Here is a 21,230-nt window from a genome sequence, read left to right on the forward strand (position 1 = left end):
TGAGCAGCCATCCAGAGGCCTTATTTCTTCAGGACAATTTAACAAAAGCCAAGTAGACAGCTTGAGAAAAAAATTAGTAAAAGAGTTTGGAGTAATGGGTTCACAGAAAAGGGAAAACATCAACAAATTAATTATTTAAATTAAGAAAAACAAGAACATGTAAGCAAAGAATCCTTCTGACATGACTCTGTAAATGGCATTTATGTGTCCATACACACATCGGGTGGGCACTGATCATGCCTGGGCAGAGGGGAAGTGTATACAGTACATGCCTGGTGGGTACAGAGGTGCGGTGACTCCTTCATAAAAGGCGGTAGTCCTTAAACTGAAAAAACTCAACCAATAAACATACAAGCACACACTCTATATACATGGAAATAAATACCAAAATAACCGGCCCTGGGGAACGGCAATGTGGTGGGAAGACTGCTGTTTTTTAAAACTTTTATGTAACTTTAGTAAAACATAATGTGGCTAAATTAATTCTTATTCTGAACTGGTATACAAAAATACATACCATGATAATTTAAAATTTGCAATGGAAAATAAAAGCTTTCTTTGGGATGCTTGAGTAGCTCAGTTGGTTAAAAATTGGATTTGATTTTGGCTCAGGTCCGTGAGATCAAGCCCCCATCGGGCTCCATGCTCAGTGAGGTCTGCTTCTCTCTCTCTCCCCACCGCATGCACATACTCTAAAATAACTAAATCTTTAAAAAATAATAATGTGAAAACTTAAAAAAAAAAAAACAAAGCCTTAACTCTTTAGCTGATGATACTAGTTTCCATTCACTGTTCTTTTTTAATCTGGCAACTCACTTTTCTAATTTTTTTTTTTAAGATTTTATTTATTTATTTGACAGAGAGATCACAAGTACGTAGAGAGGCAGGCAGAGAGAGAGGAGGAAGCAGGCTCCCCGCGGAGCAGAGAGCCGGATGCAGGGCTCGGTCCCAGGACCCTGAGATCATGACCTGAGTCGAAGGCAGCAGCTTAATCCACTGAGCCACCCAGGCGCCCCTCACTTTTCTAATTTTTAAAGCCTCAAAATTATTAGGAATCAGTAATTTTTCAAACCACTTACATATTAAATTAGAGCTTTAAGTTGCTAATTATTTTCACAGCTGTCTTACAATAGAGAGAACTCTCAACACTCAATCCTTTTCCCTTTAAGCTCCTCAGCCAACACCTCATGAGGTGAAAGGTAATTTAATTATTTAGAGGACCTTTAAGACTCTAGGTGAAATCAAGATTTTTAACTCTTAAATTCTCTCCTGCTCAACACATTCTTATTTCTTCCCACCATGCTAGGGATGCAAAGAAACAGGTCTCTGTCTCAGACTAATGATAGAGTCCTAATCTCAGCCGAAATACCTTCCCAGAATTCTGCATCTACCTGATTCTTGTCTAGTTCTAATAATGGCCACAGGCTGCATTCAAGTCACCAGAGGAGCATGAAACTCAAGCTGGAAACAAGCTGGTAAGTACTGCTGACTAGGTTATTAATAATGTGTGCATGATGTCCACTTAAATAATGAGAGGAAAACCAGATCTATAAATAGACCATCAGACTAGAAATATAGTATCTTTAAATTTCTCTATAAATAAGTTCCCAAAAGTCCCTAATTTTGATCACAAACTTTCTTGTATTTCTACACTATCCATCACCGTCTACTATTCAGACACTACATACTCTGAAAGTCATACTTCAAGATTAGCTTTCTTTTAAGTCAGATTAGCAAAATAGACCTTGAAGCCGAATGAATTATAAAATCATTTTAAAATATATTAAAATATAAAAATATTTTCAAAACTCACTTGTACCATTACACTGCTGGACTGCTTTTACATTTATGCTATACAAATTTCTGAAAATGTCTGTTTACTTATGCTAAACACAAAGCAAGAATAATTTTTTTTTTAAAGATTTTATTTATTTATTTGACCGACAGAGATCACAAGTTGGCAGAGAGAGGAGGAAGCAGGCCCCCCGCTGAGCAGAGAGCCCAAGGCGGGGCTCCATCCCAGGACCCTGGGGTCATGACCTGAGCCAAAGGCAGAGGCTTTAACCCACTGAGCCACCCCGGCGCCCCGCAAGAATAATTTATTAAATGTGTATTAAAAATTGTCACATAAAAAAAATTTTTTAAAAAGATTATAGAAAAAGTAAAATAAAAATTGTCACATAACACTGTCCCCTCTGGGGTATTCTCAAAACTTCTATCAACTGATACAGTGTGACCGCTGTCATAGAGCTATTTTGATCAGTTGCAGCTGGCAAGCCATGAGGCTTTAGGAAACACATCTCAAAAGTAGCGGTTTCGCTAGTTCTCCTGCCAGCCCTAATTCCTGACCAGGAACTCGTTCATCCGTCTGTCATCAGTTGCCAAAACAGCACACTGGGAAAGGTCGTCTTGCTTAAGTATCCTGACTAAATGTATTCTATCATTTCCCAGAGGTTCCTTGGACTACTGCTGTCTCCCAAGATGATCACGCCAATCTATAAAATACTATTAAGCAGAAGTTACCATAAAATTTCTCACAGACTTCAATGTGTTAATGTAATCCTAAATCTCCTCCAGTAGTATCTGACTATGGAAATGAGTTTTCATGAAGTATCATGTAAGTACCGTCACTCCTACAATTTAGAAACAATTTTTATCTCCCATGAAGCTTTACTGAGCAACCGTTCATCAGTGATTCTTTACCTGAGAAAACATACCACATTCTAATTAATAGGTTCACTGATTCTTAGAAGTTGAAGAAAACAATCGATTTGGAATGCTTTTATCTCAGGAAGTGGCCAAATCCATTTTTTGGATAACATACAGATTCTGGTTCCACGAGATGCACTAATTATAAATCTGCCTGTCAACCTCTACCCGCTGAATCTAATCATGCCCCATGTCTTGTTGGAGGGCGGACATTTCCTCATGTGTAAAGAGCCCTTCAAATATATGACAATAGCTCTCAAGTCACCATTATATGTCAGTACATTAATTATACAAAGTTATTTTCACATACTTTCTTTCATTTATGCTTCCCAAAGATGAATTATTACTACTATTTTACCAATAAGATCCGGAATTACGCTGCATGGTTTGCCCAACTTCACAAAACTATAAAGTTATAACAACTTCTGGGGCGCCTAGGTGGTTCAGTCAGTTGGACATCTGCCTTCGACTCGGGTCATGGTCCTGGGGTCCTGGAATCAAGCCCCACCCCACATCGAGCCCTGCATTGAGCTCTCTGCTCAGAGTGGAGCCTGCTTCTCCCTCTACCTCTGCCTGCCTCTCCGCCTACTTGTGATCCCTCTGTCAAATGAATAAATAAGATCTTAAAAAGAAAAAAAGTAGTAACAACTTCAAATCAAGATCTTCTAAATCTAAAAACAGTTATACCTTAAACTTGATCAAAGGATTTATCAATCCTTCATTCTCAAATGGTTGCTGAACATAGTTTCTGTCTTAGCATACTCAATTTCTGCTGCTCTAAATTCTACGATGCACCTCATGTACTAACTACTATACTAAGTGTCCTCATATAATCATTTATTCTCAAATAAGCTATTATACCCATTTAGAAGGAAAAGATTACAAACTTTCCCAGAGTCGCCACTTGATAAAACGGGAGAACTAGGATTCCAACCCAGGATTTTCACCTCTATAATAAGTTTTCTATTCCCAACATGCCATTACTCGAAACTCAAAAAAGATTCCCATAAAAATACCTTATTTTGCCCCTACAGTCTTAAGTATAATTATCAAGTACCTTCAGTTCTACTGTGGTATTGCTTCCTATATTAACTCCTTTTTCCCCCAAGAGACATACATTAAGTAATCATGCCTAAAATCCACCTGGCCCTGTCTGACCTCAGGAAGCCTTCCTAGATTTAGCTCATCCGATCTACTCAATCCTATGCATTCCAGTTTCACGACTGATTTCTGGAACCAGATGGTCTGGGTTTGACTCTTGGCTCTATAGTGCTCGCTTTGGCAGCACATATACTAAAACTGGAAGGACTCCTGGCTCTATGGCTTCTTGGTTCTGTGACCTTAAGGAGGCAAACTGACCACTAACCCTGGGTTTCCTTACTTGTAAGATGGAAACAACAGTACCTGCCACACAGGGCTGATGAGGAGTAAATGACATGATCCATGTAAAGGATTTACAAGTTATCAGGCAAGGCACTTGGCAAGAATGTTACATATCAATATTTGTTACTATTTTGTTTCAAAGGTTTTTCACTTATTTGAAAAGAAGCAAATATACAGTGACTGGAATGATATAAATCCTTGGGTTCACACAATATTCATCCCTAAACATGAATCAGTATCAGTAAAGAAGGATCAAATTGACTTTCATCTCCTAATAACCCAAATATGGTGTGACAGTTCAACAGAGAAAACAGGAGTGAAAAGCAAGCAGTGAAGAGGAGGCAGCAGTGGCTTCAAGTTACACACAGCCACCCATCTTCCAATTCTAGCTCTGCCATTTGTGAGATGTGTCACCTGGCAGGTTATCCCACCTCTCTGAAATAAATTTCCTTAATAACTAGTAACTTAGTAACACCAGTTTTTTAAAAAAATGAAACGGAATGCATATGTAAGATACCTGATATTTCTCAAAAATAATGTGAAATAAATGCTCATTCCCGTCTCCTGTTCCAACACCTTAGGCTATAATTAAGAGCTAATTAAGAGCTGAGAGAGGTGAGAACTAGGGTAGTGGTAGTAAAAACGGAAAAGCGGTATTCGTGACCATACGACACACACAGATTTTGTGAATGTGAGGAAGTTGATACGAGTTGAATTTTACTCCACTTGCCACCACGTGAAATGCAGCATGAGCGTCACTGGCCTTGGAGTCACGTCAGAACTCCCAATGCTTTCTCATGGAGAGGAACCAAGGAAACTGCATTGGGGGGGGGGGGGGGACGGTTGTCAGGTTTTTTTCTAAAAAATTATGTTAACAGACTCCAAAGAAAAGAAAACAAGTGTCTAAGAAGAGCTGAGGACGTGACACTTAAGAACAACCTGCTCTCGCCCTGCCCTGGACCCTCCTGGAAATCAGAGCTGCAGGAGGGGAGCTCTGTCTGATCTTGAAGCACAGCACACTGGAAGGCAGAAAACAGAGAATGGAATCCCACCGAACCACCTATAACCTCATCCTGGCCCAATGGCTGTGGAGGCCACACAGCTACTATGTTGGACGGACACAGACACAGACACAGACACAGACACAGACACACACACACACACACACACACACACACATGCTTGCGTGCTTCTACTTCACTTTAAAACAGAAAGGAAGAGGTGTAAAAGCAGGAATAAATGAGCCCCAATAGTCAAGAAAACCTTGGCAGGTCCTATGGACAGCTGATGGTCCCTTTTTAGCTTGGCTTTTAATTTCCTTATGACTTTAAGGTACCAATCTTAATCCAGGATCTATACCTTCAAATTCAAAAGATTTTAACAGAGATATAAGATATATTTAAAATACCCAACTGAACAAAATTCTACAATGTAAAAGAGTTTACCTTCATGGTAAACCTACGGTATAGGTTAAACACAAGATTTTACATAGGGTCTACTAGTATTCTTGTCAAAGTTTAGCAAATATTGAATCAAGTGTTAGTACAGATAGTAGGGTTAAAGGAAACAGCTAACAACTGTCTTTGATCCAAGAATAGGTAGAGTTAGACTAATTCACTATCAGTTAAACTTTGACAAGAATACTACCACACTATATAAATTTTTTAATAACCAAGAAAAGATTCTGGCCCTATCAAAATCAAATCTAAAAATGTTCTATGGGGGCAAAAAAAAAAAATTAAGGAAAAGAAAAAAGATGGGTAAATACTATAAAAATTACATGCTGGAACTCTACATTAAGTGCTTTATTATTCTTTGTTATTTTTTAGAATTCTCAAGATAGAAAAAAAGAAAAGAACGGCCTTCAGCATCACAGCAATCACGCAACTGAAGAAGGCCACCACCAGCTCTAATCGATTCTAATGACATGAACATGCTGCTTCCCGTAAAGAAGTCTTTTGAACAAAAGAGAAAAAGGAAAGTATCTCAAGATCCCTATTGCCCATCTAGTTTGTTTCTTTGCTTGAAACGCATTATTCTGAAATGTCAGTTCTACTCCACTGTTCAAGAAGGCAACATCCTTTCCCATTTACATGGCCCAGTGTATGGAACGTAAGGGGTATTCATCTTCAGACTGAGCTCTTTAAAGGCCATTAAGTATGACGTGAATAGATTTCATTTATACTAGGCTACATTTATTCTGAAACTTTAAGTCATATTTCCATATATCATGAATGTATCACACCAACGACCACCCCCCCCACACACACAAAAAACCACCACTCGACTTCTGATCATGGTCAAATGCAACTCATAACTGAAGTAATTCTGTTGCCTGGTTAAGGAAAAAGATCCAACTTGATGTCCCACTCTGACAATAGGAAATAATTTAGTAGCAGGTGCTAAAAGTCTAAAGATACAGGCACTACAATGGCATTTAGAAATAAGAAGGCATTCCTGACTGGTCTCATTGAAACTAAATGTAGTATCAAGTATTACATATTGTTACAAACAGATATAGTAATAAACGGAAGACTGCCTCAAGCTGCAAAAAAAGAAAAATAAAATCTGACTACTCTGAAAGCATAATCACTTTTGACAAACCAAGAAAAATTTTCTTGGGGATAAAAAAACAAACAAACCAAAAACGAAGAAGTAGTAGAGAGAAGCTTCCATATACTTACTTGCTAATTTGGCCTGTAATCCAGAAGGTCCAGGTTTTGATGTCTCTGACTTAGAAGACCCTGGAAGAGACAGTTTGGTTTTAGGAAGGCTAACTTTAGGGCTGAAACGAGCAGCCCAATCGAATTTTGAAGAGCCACCAGTTTTACTCTGTTCCTTTTCCCTGCTACTTCTTCTTGGACTGGGACTGGACGCTGAACGGGAACGCCTGGCCTTGTTCTGGTCTTTTCCTTGTTTCAGCCTGGCCCCTGGTGGTACAGTGGAGGAGGCCGAGGCAACAGCAGAAGAAGAGGAGGAAGTCGAGGCAGCGGAGGAAGAATCAGTGATGGTGCTGCACCCAGCTTTGGCCGAGGCGGCGGATTTTGAAGCCAGCTTGGTGGGTTTTGCAGATCTCTCTTCGGCACCCGTTGACTCAGACACAGAACCACTCTTTATACAAGAACTCTCTGTCCTCTTTCTTTTCTGACTCCGTGAACTGCCAGCGGCCCCACTCTTTCTGGTATGAGCCTTACTTGTTGACGGCGATTGTGCAGATCTCAGTTGTTGCTCCTGGTCTAAATGTCTCTTCTTTGACTTACTATGTGGCTTATTGGTTTCAGAGGGAGATTCAGTATGCTGAAGTGCTTTTGGTTTTTTGGCAGAGCTAGGAGAATTGGTCCTGTTGTAGTCTGGACTAGCACTGCGTTTCACTCCTCGAGAAATGTCTTTCTTAGGCACCTGCCCCGTTTTTTGCCTTTCTGAAGTATTGGCTCTGTCTGGATCCTCTGGTTGTGGAACTATGACAGCAGATGATGAACTGCAGCTTCTGAGAGGTCAGATAAGAAGAGAGTTAATATCAGTCTGTCGTCATTGTACCTGTCATATAGTACTTAGTCACTTCTCAAATCTGGGCAAGAAAGTGCTTTTAAAAAAATGCAAAAAAACAACAACAAAACAAAATGCAAAAGTCTTCCTGATTAAGTCCAGGCTAAATAAACACAGGTTTTCAAATGGTTCAAATTGGGGGGGGGGGGGGGATGTCAAAAAAGCAGGTGTGACTTTGGATGGTTAAATATTTGATTAGAAGTTCAATATTTGATTAGATCAGAGTAATTCTTCAGCCCAAAGATTACTGACACTAACCCTCCTAATCACAAAACAAGAATTAAGATTAAAAGAAAAGGAATTCTTAGCAGTTCAGAACTAGCTGAAACTAGAATATAGGTGCTCTGTTCACAAATACAACTTCTTTGTCAAAGCCTAAAATACGTAACCACTTATGTATGCACTGTCAAAACGAAGGTAAGAGAATTGTATAGTATCATACCTTTCTAAAAGACTCCTGCTAATTAGATCTTAAGAAATCACTGACCTTTGGCTCTACCAATAAAAAACTAAAAACAAAACCTTAAAAAGGGGGGGTGGTGGTAAAATGGCATTTCAGATGCTCATAAAGGTTTGTTAATCAAAAGGGGAACCTCACAACTCTCCAAGGGCAAAAATGCATTGTCTAGAGCTTACTGCCTTGACACCACTGCAAAATAAACTATTAATCCTCAAAGTTACAATCAGGGAATAATGAAAACACGTATCACAACATCTTGCGATAACCCGCTAAATTTTAATATTATGCAATGATTTAAATGCAAATAATTCTGCCTTGAAAATGTACAAGCAATGTGAAGATTTACCTTTTAGAAAGGTGTCCCCTTGACAGTTCAGAAGTAGTATTAGACTGCACTTTGGGTGCCTTAGAATTAGATTTTCTACTCTCAGGAGGGCTATATCCCTTATGTTTTGCCTGCCCTAAATGTGACCTGTCAGCAGAAAAATCAAAACAGAAATCTATCAGGAAACTGAGATGCAAATACAGTACTGAAAAGTGAATTGTTTCATTTTTTTTAAGTCTCCCAATTCTTTATTGTTCACCCTACCCTTTCCCCCAAATATTTCCATAATTAAATTATTGTTCTACTAAATAATTTTGCCAAAAACCTGCCTTAGAACCAATACCTCAAAACCCAAGAGTGCAGGTCTTTTATTACCAAGTTTCATGACTGAATAGCAATATTATAGTTACTCAAACAATAAAGAATTTTTCAACAATGGTACTGCACACTCACATATGCTAAATGTTTGCAAACGCAAATCCGGCCTTTAGATCTAAACACTACTTTAAATAGATAATATGAGTATAACAACTTAAAAGTTTTACAGAAGAGGCAGTCTGTGATCCCACAAGGATACTGATTCCCAATCTGCAGATTATAATTCAGGTTAGCCCAGTAAATGCAGAGGCAGAAGGAATCAATTCTTAAACTGATTTTACACGGAAAATCATTAGAAGCACTAAGCAGTAAATAAACTTATACGAAATCGATAGAATGATATTTGCTAAAAATGTAATGCACTAATCAATAGGAAGCACACCAAAAACCAAGTCCTAGAGAAAGAGAGAAAGAACTGACCACAAAATATTCCAAAACATTCAAGAGAGTCCATCACTGATACACGGTTGGGTTGTATTTGTAATAATACAAATTCTGTGCCAGTACTGTTCTAAGAGCAAGTTGGTAGGACATGAATAACTGTTTTCAGTTGTTAGATTTTTTTTTAATCTCAGACAATGATTACATTACATTTACATAAGCAATAAAAAAAGAGCATGCATTAATATATACCCAGAAAAGCTGGTGTTACAGAGTCTGTGAGAGATAATAACATTAAAAGATGCAACTATTTTAATTCACAGCTAACATCCATCCTTCATGTAAATAACATTAAAAGAGCATATTCTGGTAAGAACAACAAAGTTTCATTAATACCAAAGCTGTTAAAAAAAATTTCTTTAAAGGCTTTCATTCTGAACATCATCTCCAAGGAACTTAGAAATAAGTCCCTGAAACCTCACATGACCATTCTAATTGAATCTGTAAGGATGCCATATAGTTCTTAACATATCATAAAAGTTCCATCATTTCTTCAAAAAGATGCTTTAAGGTTTCTCGTCTCTTACTTTTTTCTTCCATTTTTCCAGAAGAGTTCATTACTGGATTCTTGAAAGAAGGTATGAAATTAGCTTCTCAATAAAAAAAATTTTTGGATCTGTAACATCATTTTCATTTTTAAGATTTTAATATATGACAGGCTAGCACTTTCTAAAGACTTACTAGTATAGTGTCTTAGTCTTGACTGCAGTAATGAATATAAGCATTTTTCAAGATACATGTATTTTTTTCGAAGTGTATCCAAGCTGAATCTTGTAAGATTTATCCACTGTGATTTAGTTTGCATTTTTCCTAGATAACTCTTCCAATGCAGACTGAAATTCTGTTATAACCCATGAGTTTCCTATTAGAGAGATTTAATTTCTAGAAACTGCTTTGTTTTTGTTATATTTTTACTAACAGATCTGAGAGTTCTATTAAAAAAAAGTGGAACTGAGTAAATTTTTACGTCACCCTAATTACTTTTTAAAAGGTATAATGTTCTATTTTCTAGGTATACAATTCAATATCCATAGAACAGTATCTATAAGTTATGTCATTCAGGTTCTCTCTATTTTTATTTTAGTCAAGTCTGCAAAGGTTTCATTTTTAATTGAGTCGTAATTTCTACTTCATTACAAAATTTAAAATATCCCTTGCTGTAGTCCTTGATCATAATTTTAAAATAATTTTAAAAGAAAACTTCCTCCAGGGGCACCTGCGTGGCTCAGCGGGTTAAAGCCTCTGCCTTAGGCTCGAGTCATGATCCCAAGGTCTTGGGATCCAGCCCCTCATCGGGCTCTCTGCTCAGCAGGGAGCCTGCTTCCACCTCTTTCTCTGGCTGCTTCTCTGCCTACCTGTGATCTCTGTCAAATAAATAAATAAAATCTTAAGAAAAAAAAAAAAAAGAAAAAAGAAAACTTCCTCCAGAGTTAGATGACTCTGCGGTGACGTTCCATTAAATATTCAAATGGCAGTCTTAACAAATGTTTATCATAATATATTCCTAGTTAAACTAGAGGATGGGGGAGGGAATTCATTCTCTTTGTCAACAGAATCTGACCAACATCGGTCCAATACTGAGAGTGATGTAGAGGCAGCAGCCCTCCTCTTTTTACCCCCCAAAATTGTTCCTGGCTCTTCAACAAACCTAACTTTATAGCCACTTAAATGAACTCCTGGATTTCTATTGTCCTTACACCTTCAATGACCTAAAAAGGATTTATCACATAAATACTCAAAATACTCAAAATTTCATAACAATGGGGGAAAAAAAAGGTACCCAGCTTAGAAACTGAAACTCACAAAACTAGCTTAAAACCAACAATGCCCACATTGACCTGACTGCACCTTTCCTAAAATAAAGTGTAACATTCCTATTGAGGACTGGTTAAAAACATTCCAAAATATTAAATAGTGATCATTACTACCCTTACACCCAGTGTTTAGCAGGGTCTTAATACATTTTCTGTCAAGGGTAGTTAATACTTTTGGCTTTGTGGGCAATATTAGGGTGTCACATAAGCAGTTATAAACAATATGTAAACAAATGGGCATGGCTACGTTCCAATCAAATTTTTATTTACAAAAACAAGCAGGAAGCTGGATCTATCCCAGGGGGTCATACACAGTTTTCTAACCCTTGGCTTACCAGAAGAGAGTAGGCAACCAGATGGTATCATAAAGAAACAATATGTGGCCTCCCAAAGCAGGGCTCTGTTTTATTATGCCCATTTATAAATTATTAATGCTTAGAACACTGTAAAGTAAATCTCCATAAAATAGTAACGCCCAATCTAGAATAGCCAATTAGAGTATCACAGGATTCAACACTCAACAAGCCTTGATGCCTTTTCCCTCATTTCACCAACTCCCTCATTTATCAGACCTTAATGCTCAACATTAATTTTTATTAAAAAGCATAATCTAAGACCCAGTAAAATTTATAGCCACTACAAATCAAATTTGCAAAAATAACACAAATTCATGACAAACTCTTCTGAAAAGCACCAGAATAAGCCCATTTAGTAAAGTACAGCCCAAGGATAGGTGGAAAAGTGGGTGGGTATGTATATATTTAGGAGGTTTATATCATCCTATGCATATTCCTGGGGGGTGGGGTGGGGAACCTCACTTTCTACAAAATCACTCACTAAAAATAACCAGTCTAATGGTGAAAATATGACTGGGCACAGAGCATTCAAACCTATGTTATTTTATAATCATGTTCCTAACAAAAACATCACCAATTTTAAAGATTAAATCTCCACTAACATTTGCACCAATAATCACAGTTGGCCCACTCTTTGGAATCTTATTTTTGTACTTTCTCATTTTAAGTGTGAATTTTTAAAGACATTTTCTCTTAAGACCAGCTTCAGAATTAAAAATACAATTCCGGGGGATGCTTTCCTTTTTCTCATTTTCTTTTGTTATAAATACAGGAGTAAGTGGTTTTGAGCTTCCTTCAAGTGTTTAACAGTGCAAAGTGTAGTGGTTCTGAAAGGCACTGAGCTAGCTATTTCTTGCTCTAAGTGACCTCTGTAAATCATTTCTGTAAGATTTCTACGTTTTTTTTTTCGTAAGATTTTCATAGATTACCAAACCTTTCACACTAATTGAAAGTCTATTCCACTTCAGCTCATGTATTAACAGGATAGGAAAAACTGCCTGTGAACCAACACCACTTCCATGTTATAATGACATCATTTCCCTATTTAGCAAGTATATGTGGTCCAACTCACATTAAAGAAACCCAGTTTCTTTAATTAGAACAGACTAATCTACTCTGGGTTGTGTGGCTTTAAGACCTAAATGCATCTTGTTGACTTCTGGGCAAATCATAGTTGACTGCCCCTTCTAGATACTTCATTTTTTTTTTTTTTTAAAGATTTATTTTTTTGACAGATAGAGATTACAAGTAGGCAGAGAGGCAGGCAGAGAGAGAGAGAGAGGAGAGAGAGAGGAGGAAGCAGGCTCCCAGCCAAGCAGAGAGCCTGATGCGGGGCTTGATCCCAGGACTCTGGGATCATGACCTGAGCCGAATGCAGAGGCTTTAACCCGCTGAGCCACCCAGGCGCCCTAGATACTTCATTTTACCTTTACTACTATTTAATAAAATACTTGTAGCCCAAAGGGTTAAATACCATCTCTAATCCAGAGGCCACCTAAGAAAGGATAAAATCTTTTATCAAAGAACTCATTCTTGTCTTAATGTGAAATGAGTGCCCAGTTATAAGTAACCACTTAACACTTTACGTCACAGGTATTAAATTTCGTTTGAAACTAATTTTCATGCCAGACATATTCACAGTTCAAATACGTGTACATATTACCAAACACAAATGATTTGGGGCTTAATTAAATATCCAAATTTGTTTTTTGTATGCGCATACAGATGTGCATGCATTTTTATGCTTTAAATTTTTTTGCATTAAACGCATTCTTATAATTCTGTCTTCTAAAAATTAAATGCATTGTTTATAATACTTGTAAGTTAAATGCATGTTTTAAATAAGTCACTTGATTTTTTCAATAATGAGGGTGGAAAGTTCATTTAAATTACTTTAAACAAAAAACTCGGGGCGCCTGGGTGACTCGGTCGTTACGTTACATGTCTGCCTTTGGCTCAGGTCATGATCCCAGGGTCCTGGGATACAGTCCACATCAGGCTCCCTACTCTGTGGGAAGCCAGCTTCTCCCTCTCCCACTCCCTGTGCTTGCGTTCCTTTTCTTGTGCGTGCTCTCTCTCTCTGTCAAATAAATAAATAAAATCTTTAAAAGCAAAAACAAAACAAAACAAAAAACTCACTAATGTTCTCAGCAAAATGTACTGTTTTCCTATTTTCAATCACAAAACAAAAGCTGATTAGTCTGACCAATGTTCCTATGTTTAGTTATGGCAAAATGCTAACCCATGGATTATGTAATTTACTGTAAAGAACTTTTTTAAGATTTTATTTATTTATTTGACAGAGAGAGAGATCACAAGTAGGCAGAGAGAGAGGAGGAAGCAGGCTCCCTGCCGAGCAGAGAGCCCAATGCGGGGCTCGATCCCAGGATCCTGAGATCATGACCTGAGCCGAAGGCAGAGGCTTAATCCACTGAGCCACCCAGGCGCCCTGTAAAGAACTTTTTTAATAAAGCAATGTTTTAAACATCAGCGGTTCTCCCTGTAGGGAACATTATGAAAACACATTAGGGAACCAGGTGCTATTACCACTTAGCAGATATGGACTAAAGATGAAAAAAAAATGTTGTGCAATATAGCATAGACAAAACGAAAAATTGTCCCATGACCCACAGATTTCAAGTAGCCTTGGTAATACATGAAAACCTTATGAAAAAACTTGAAATCTGGCCACGATATAGGTAAAATACATTCTCATAATTTCTCAGCTTATACTTGGTTTGCATGGTTTTTTTTTTTTTAAAGATTTTATTTATTTATTTGACAGACAGAGATCACAGGTAGGCAGAGAGGCAGCCAGAGAGAGAGAGAGGAGGGGAAGCAGGCTCCCTGCTGAGCAGAGAGCCCGATGCGGGGCTCGATCCCAGGACCCTGGGACCATGACCTGGGCCGAAAGCAGAGGCTTTAACCCACTGAGCCACCCAGGTGCTCCTGCATGGTTTTTAATATACATAAATTTCTACAGCAATCTATGGGAATCAACAAAAGATTACATTTTTTGCAGCTTTACCAAGGGTCATGTGTCATTCGGGGAAAGTCTACAATGAAAATGTTGCTTATAGCATTTAAGCACGTTGCTGTAGCTGCCACATTCAATAAATGTGAATACAGTGTCATCTTGTGTCAATGCGCCCAAGCATTTACCTACTGAAATCTTTTGGTACCAACTGTTTTCCTTTTACTTGCTTATTCTTACCCTTATGAAAATGCTTGCACATTCTATATATTTAGAAACACTTTATGTTTCTAAACTGCTTAGGCAGGTATGTTGTATTTCTTATTTCAAGCTAACAAAGGGGCATCATAATAAAGATACACTCTATGATACACATTACAGGATGGGAACGTTAGATCAATAGAACAGACTTGAGAACTACTGTAACAAACTACTCATTTCAAAAGATTTGTTAGGTTTGCCAACTCAAATATATGCAAGTCATGACAAAGCATATAAATACGGGTAACACACAGTTGAGTTCCTGTCCTCAAACAGGTCAGTGCCTCATAAAGCAAAGTGATCTACCAGGTGCTATAAAGTTACCAACACAGGGAGAAATTACTACTAGCAGGAGAATCCAGGCTTTATAGACTACATGGATTTAAATCACATTCTAAGAATGAAAAGCTGAAGAAAAAGAACATTTGAGTCAAAAGCAGAGTGTAGGCAAAAGCAGAGAGAGGAAAATATGAAACCCACATGGCACCTGGCCAATGATACGAATTTCCATGACCACAGAGCTACATTAGGAACCAAGGTTGAAAGGATAGGCTAGGGCTTAAATGCCTTGTCAAAGGATCTAGATTTTGTCCTTTGGTAACAGTCTGCAGTAGGAGATTTACAGCATTACAAATAGCAAGGCAAAAGCAAAAAATTCTGTATGTTCAACGACCCAAGCAATACGGAGGAGGGATGAATAAACTAACTACAGTCTGTACTTTACTGTGTAACAGAAACAAGGCAGAGGGACTGAATGTTATTAAAACTGTGGAAAAAGATGGCCCCCAAGAGGGGACCAAACAGCTCAATATGCTTTCATCCCCCACATTTCACAAAGGAGTTGGGTAAAGTAATATAAACACCAACATAATCCAAAGTAAGTTAGTGATTAGTGATAGATTAGTGATACAGTCTTTAGTATTTCATAAGGTACATTGGTTTTTGTAACTATCTGAGTAAAAAAACTTTTTAAGATGACCCCAGAATACATACTTTTAAAGGTGTGGTTATGTGATAAACCCACATTCATTTTTTAAATGCATTATCCAACTTAACCCTCAAAGGACACCCAAGGCAGTCTATTTCCACTCTAAAGATGTAGGCCCCCAGGCAGGAAATCTAAGACTGAGCCCAGGCATTCTGACTCTCTGAACCTATACACAGGGATTCAGGGCCAAAGGAAAAGGCCTGCATCTACAGTTATGAAATTTTTCCTATCCATTTTGGTATCTCTGTCCCTGATTGTATACACATCAAATTAAATGACTTAAGGCTTTGCAAATGATATGCAAGAAAAATGGAAGAAAGTGTGTCGAAAAAAGAGCCCTCCTGCTTTCTTTTGCTTTCCCTATTACCAAGAAACAGCCTTCCATGTGGGATGCTAAACTTGCCGTTTAACTATGGAAGGAGCATTTGTATATATTCCTTTTTTCATTCATGCCCATACTCTTCTAGGAAACCATTCCGATACTGAGAAAGCACTCGTAAAAACTGGTGTGTGGAACATCAGATTCACTCAATATGGAAGGACAGAAGAATCAAAGCAAAGCCTCAGTTAAGGAAATGAAAACTCTATGGCAGCTGACATCTTACAGGTTTCCAATATGCTTATCATGTGACTTTTAAACACAATCTCATACTTAGTGATTAAAGCAAGAAATCTATACTGCAAAGAAATTTACAAAACACCTAAGATATTATTTTGTTGGTCCAAGAAAGAACTTAACTATGAAGAACCCTGTGTGTAAGGGGCGCCTGGTGGCTCAGTCAGTTAAGTACCTGCCTTCAGCTCAGGTCATGATACCAGGGTCCTGGGATCCAATCTCACATTGGGCTCCCCGCTCAGTGGAGAGCCTGCTTCTCCCTCTCCCTCTGTCCTCCCCCCCTCCTCCTCGTGTGCTATCTCACTCACTATCGAATAAATAAATAAAGTCCTATGTGCAAAACCTCCAACTACAAAAAAGTAGCCTCTGTTCATCCTTGGACCAAATGCAACTGTGCCATTGTTTAACACAACACTGTAAATCTTGCCTCCCAGCCCAAAGACCTGGTGGGACAGACTAGCCTTCTCAGCATTACCAAAACAACGCTAGGAGCGAAAGAGTATATGTGTACATGGTTGGGAGGCTGAAACTCAGAGTACCTAACTACAGCAGTAAGCTTCACCATTACTGAAAGGAGCAAGTTAAACAGTTACATGGCTAACTCTAGTATATGTTTTTATAAACGTGGTTTCAATTTAGTCTCAAGAAACAATGATATCATTTTCACACCACACTAACCATGTCTGCCATTAACATTCTTGTCCTCACAAAGAGAATAAATAAAGCTTGAACTTCCACCTGTAGAGGTCAGGATAAAAAAAGAGGAGCCCCCCCTCCACACACACACACAAAATATAGAAAAGGTATCCTACTGGTGAATTAAGTAGGAGATGCAAAGAAAATACACCGTATGCATGGCTATGTTGCGCCAAGTAGAATTTCGGGAAGGAAACAAACGGTCTGTTGTAGACATGAATAAAAAAAAAGAATAAAAAAAAGTTTCAATGGCCTTTGACAGTTATAATGTGCAGTTTATAAATATTCTATTTCTTCTCTGTCCAGAACACATGGTAGGGTGGCATTTGCCAAACTACTTGGAAGTTATGTGCAGCCATACAACTTGTTCTGTCAAGGGAAATGTGAGCGGAAATGAATCCCTTCTAGGGGAAGCCTTAGAGAGCCAGAGGGCAATTCCTCCGTGCTCTCTAGCGGGAGCAAACTGCATGAATCCCTGAATGTGCAGACACAGAGAAGAGCCACCAGATGACCCAGGACGGACATGTGTTCTGGTGGCTAGATCATTAAATAGAGTTCCTGTAGCATATTCTCACCCATCCTGTTATGTAGCCCATTTCGACCCTGTCCTATTTCAACTCTGCCTTCACTCCAATCATCTTTTCATGACCATTTCCATAAAAGATGGTCCTATTTCTGCGCCTAGAAATGCCAAGGAAGTCAACCTTCTTATTTCGAACCCACACTAGTATTTGTTGAACACCTATCACTTCAGAGGAAAGCAGCAAGTGGTACAAAAAATTAGAAATAAAATCCACACCCTCTAACTAATGACACCACATGTCAAGTAGAGACAAATATAGCTGACATGTACCACCTGCTTTGCAACTGCTTCTTTAGCCTTCAGAACCCAAATCAATGAGGTCATCGCTAGAAATGTCTCTCACCTGACTATAATCATCACCAACATGCCCATTTCCCCTACTGAGTTGGAACAGCTTGTCATAAAGGCTTTCTACTCTCATTTTTATAACTACCCTCTAGCATGGATGGGGCTTACCAGCATGGTGTTCTACAAACGGATGAAGACAATCTTACACGGAGTTTGGATTACAAGTAGGTTAAGGCAGGACAGGGCTTTTTAAAGCCAAAAGAAGCATGGGGCGCCTGGGTGGCTCAGTGGGTTAAGCCTCTGCCTTCGGCTCCGGTCATGATCTCAGGGTCCTGGGATCGAGTTCCGCATCAGACTTTCTGCTTGGTGGGGAGCCTGCTTCCTCCTCTCTCTCTCTCTCTCTCTCTCTCTGCCTACTTGTGATCTCTCTGTGTCAAATAAATAAATTCTTTAAAAAATAAAAATTACAAAAATAAAGCCAAAAGAAGCTTTATTAAAATAATACACATGCAGGGCACGTGGGCAGCTCAGTTGGTAATCTCGGGGCTGTGGGACTGAGCCCCACGTTGGGCTCCGAGCTCAGGGCAGAGTCTACTTGTGGTTCTTCCTGCCCCACCCCTCCTCCTGCTTACATGTTCTCTCTCTCTCAAACAAAATCTTTAAATATAATACATATCTCCAGATGCAAAACAGCTAAATAATCAAACATAGAGAAGACAGAAGTCAACATAGTTCTAAAGAACTAAGAACTCAAACTTGCCAGAAATTATGTATTTGCTTTCTCTGCCTGTCCATCTTCTTCTCTAAGGCAGGAGATGTGCCATTTGGCAACTTCAGATTCACATCTTCTCTTTGCTACCAGGAAGGAGAAAGTTTCCAGTTTGAATCATGTGACCACCCTAGTCCCACCAATCAGCTCAGAACAATAGAGGACTGCATATTCTCCCAGCTTTGGCAAAAGACTAGGCAACGGGCAGCCAAGAGCAGAGTATGATCATGTTGGAAAAGAACACCTACCATTCAAACCACAGGGGTCAAGAACTGAAGGAGGCAATTCAACAAAAGATGGCTGCTGTTACAAGAGGGGCTCACATTGGCTGAGTGACTTTAAAGGTCAGTTCTACTATGCAGTTGTATGAGGGGAGACTCACAACACATACTAACTTACTGGTATACTTATGTTGAAAAATGTTCTCGGGCGCCTGGGTGGCTCAGTGGGTTAAGCCGCTGACTTCGGCTCAGGTCATGATCTCAGGGTCCTGGGATCGAGTCCCACATCGGGCTCTCTCTCTCTCTGCCTGCCTCTCTATCTACTTGTGATCTCTCTCTATCAAATAAATAAATAAAATCTTTAAAAAAAGAAAAATGTTCTCACTCACATCTCATTCCTTAAACCTATTTTTCCAATGCTTAACCTCATTATCTAGAAATGCCAATGAAATAAAACAGATGATTTTTTTTCTGTAGCCAATTAACAGGGTGAAAATAATATGAACAACATGATGAGGAAAAGCACTCTTTTTCCTGATGATGACAAGTAAGTAAATGGGTGAAAAAGCTGACCATCTTGTGAAACAAGTTGACCATAAAAAACTCCCTTTGACCAAGCAATTTCACTTCCGGGAACCTATCCTTAAGAGGCACCTGAAATACAAACATTCAAGCATGAGCAGCAATCTTCCCACTGCAAACATTTAACTATCCAAAAACTAAAGAGTAATTCTGGAAAATGTTATATACTGATTCAGTAAGTCAAGTGGCCATTTGTAAACAATTACCAACAAAACCTGTTGGGATGATGAGCTTTCAAAAGAAACAGGATCCAAAACTGTATTTACAGTGTAACAGGCTAATGCTAAACTGTATTTTCAAGACAGATTTAACACAAACTTTATCTCTAGATATTCATGCTCTTTTTATGCTTTTCTGTATCTCATCCAATTGAAACAGATTTTAAAGCAAAATACCAATCTATTTACTTTCTGTAAAATTAATACTGTCTAAAAAATTTTTTTAAAAGTCCCTGCTCTGACAATGTTAAAAAAGGTTATTACCTACAGGCCTTATAACTGAGTTTTTACTTCATAGTAAGTAATTTAAACTTTGCATACAAATTTTTTAATGGGGCTGGGAAGGTGGAGTAGACTGGATTCAAGCATTTGCTCACTCCATCAAAAATTCTGACAGAGAGGTGCAGTGGCTCAGTCAGGTTAAGCATCTTGACTCTTGATTTTGGCTCAGGTCGGGATCTCAGGGTAGTGAGAGGACTGTGTCAGGCTCCCGGCTGGGTGTATAGCCTGCTTAAGATTATCTCCCCTCCCGAGCCTGCTTTCCTTCCTCTCTCTCTGCCTGCCTCTCTGCTTACCTGTGATCTCTGTCTGTCAAATAAATAAATAAAAGATTATCTCCCCTCCCGCGCCGTGCCGCCCTCAGCTCAATCCCTCCCTCTCTCAAAAACAAATCTGACAGAAAACAGGAAAGAGAAGAACAGATCAGCTACAGCCCAAAAAACTACAGAAGGTAAAGAGAGAATCATAGAGGAGGAAGAAATCTAGTTCATTTATGGATAGAGGAACAGAGAGCAGAGAAAGTAATCAGAGGAGATTAAATATATACCAAAGATCCTAATTTCTATTAGCTGAAGGATGAATGAAAACTATTCTTCGAGAGGCGCCTGAGTGGCTCAGTGGGTTGGGCCTCTGCCTTCAGTTCAGATCATGATCTCAGGGTCCTGGGATCGAGCCCCACATCGGGCTCTCTGCTCAGCGGGGAGCCTGCTTCCTCCTCTTTCTCTCTGCCTACTTGTGATCTCTGTCAAATAAATAAATAAAATCTTAAAAAAAAAAAAACACCATTCTTCAAAAAAGAAAAGGAAGGTAAGTGACCTTGATTTGGGGGAAGGAATGGTCACAGGAAGAAAGCTATGCAAAGAAGAGAGCCTGATGAAGGTTAAAAAAAAAAAAGTGAATTTTAAAAAGGAATGATTTTAAAAATTCTAGGAGGGAAAAACTGCTACTTATATCCTCAACTGAATGAGCTAATATTCTTCCATTACACATACTTCATACCCTCCTCCAAGTCCTCTATCATATGGATTAAGTGGTTTGTGCAGTAACAAAAGTTCAGCATAGGGCGCCTAGGTGGCTCAGTGGATTAAGCCGCTGCCTTCAGCTCAGGTCATGATCTCAGGGTCCTGGGATCGAGCCCCGCATCGGGCTCTCTGCTCTGCAGGGAGCCTGCTTCCTCCTCTCTCTCTGCCTGCCTCTCTGCCTACTTGTGATCTCTCTCTCTCTCTGTGTCAAATAAATAAAATCTTTAAAAAAAAAAAAAAGTTCAGCATAATGAAAAAAATCACTGACTTCAGAGTTAAGTGGTTGGAAATCAGGTCCTGATTCCACACACTAACTGTATA

The 21,230-nt window shown here is 38.8% G+C and overlaps 1 protein-coding gene across 20 annotated transcripts in view; it reads right to left on the reverse strand.

Moving 5' to 3' along the window:
* The window catches only part of TRIP12 (thyroid hormone receptor interactor 12), a 145,510-nt gene that overhangs the window by 79,149 nt on the left and 45,131 nt on the right, over nt 1–21,230 (reverse strand). For 13 of the 20 annotated variants that reach the window (XM_046018000.1, XM_046018004.1, XM_046018006.1 and 10 more), the window contains exons 3-4: nt 8,445–8,570; nt 6,777–7,579 (exon numbers count right to left, since the gene is read on the reverse strand). In XM_046018000.1, coding sequence (XP_045873956.1) covers nt 6,777–7,579; nt 8,445–8,570 — 929 coding nt within the window. The remainder of the gene's footprint in view (nt 1–6,776; nt 7,580–8,444; nt 8,571–21,230) is intronic. The other 7 variants (XM_046018017.1, XM_046018018.1, XM_046018016.1 and 4 more) reach the window with 2 other exon arrangements.

The sequence above is a fragment of the Meles meles genome, chromosome 9, assembly GCF_922984935.1.
Source record: "Meles meles chromosome 9, mMelMel3.1 paternal haplotype, whole genome shotgun sequence".
NCBI lineage: Eukaryota > Metazoa > Chordata > Mammalia > Carnivora > Mustelidae > Meles > Meles meles.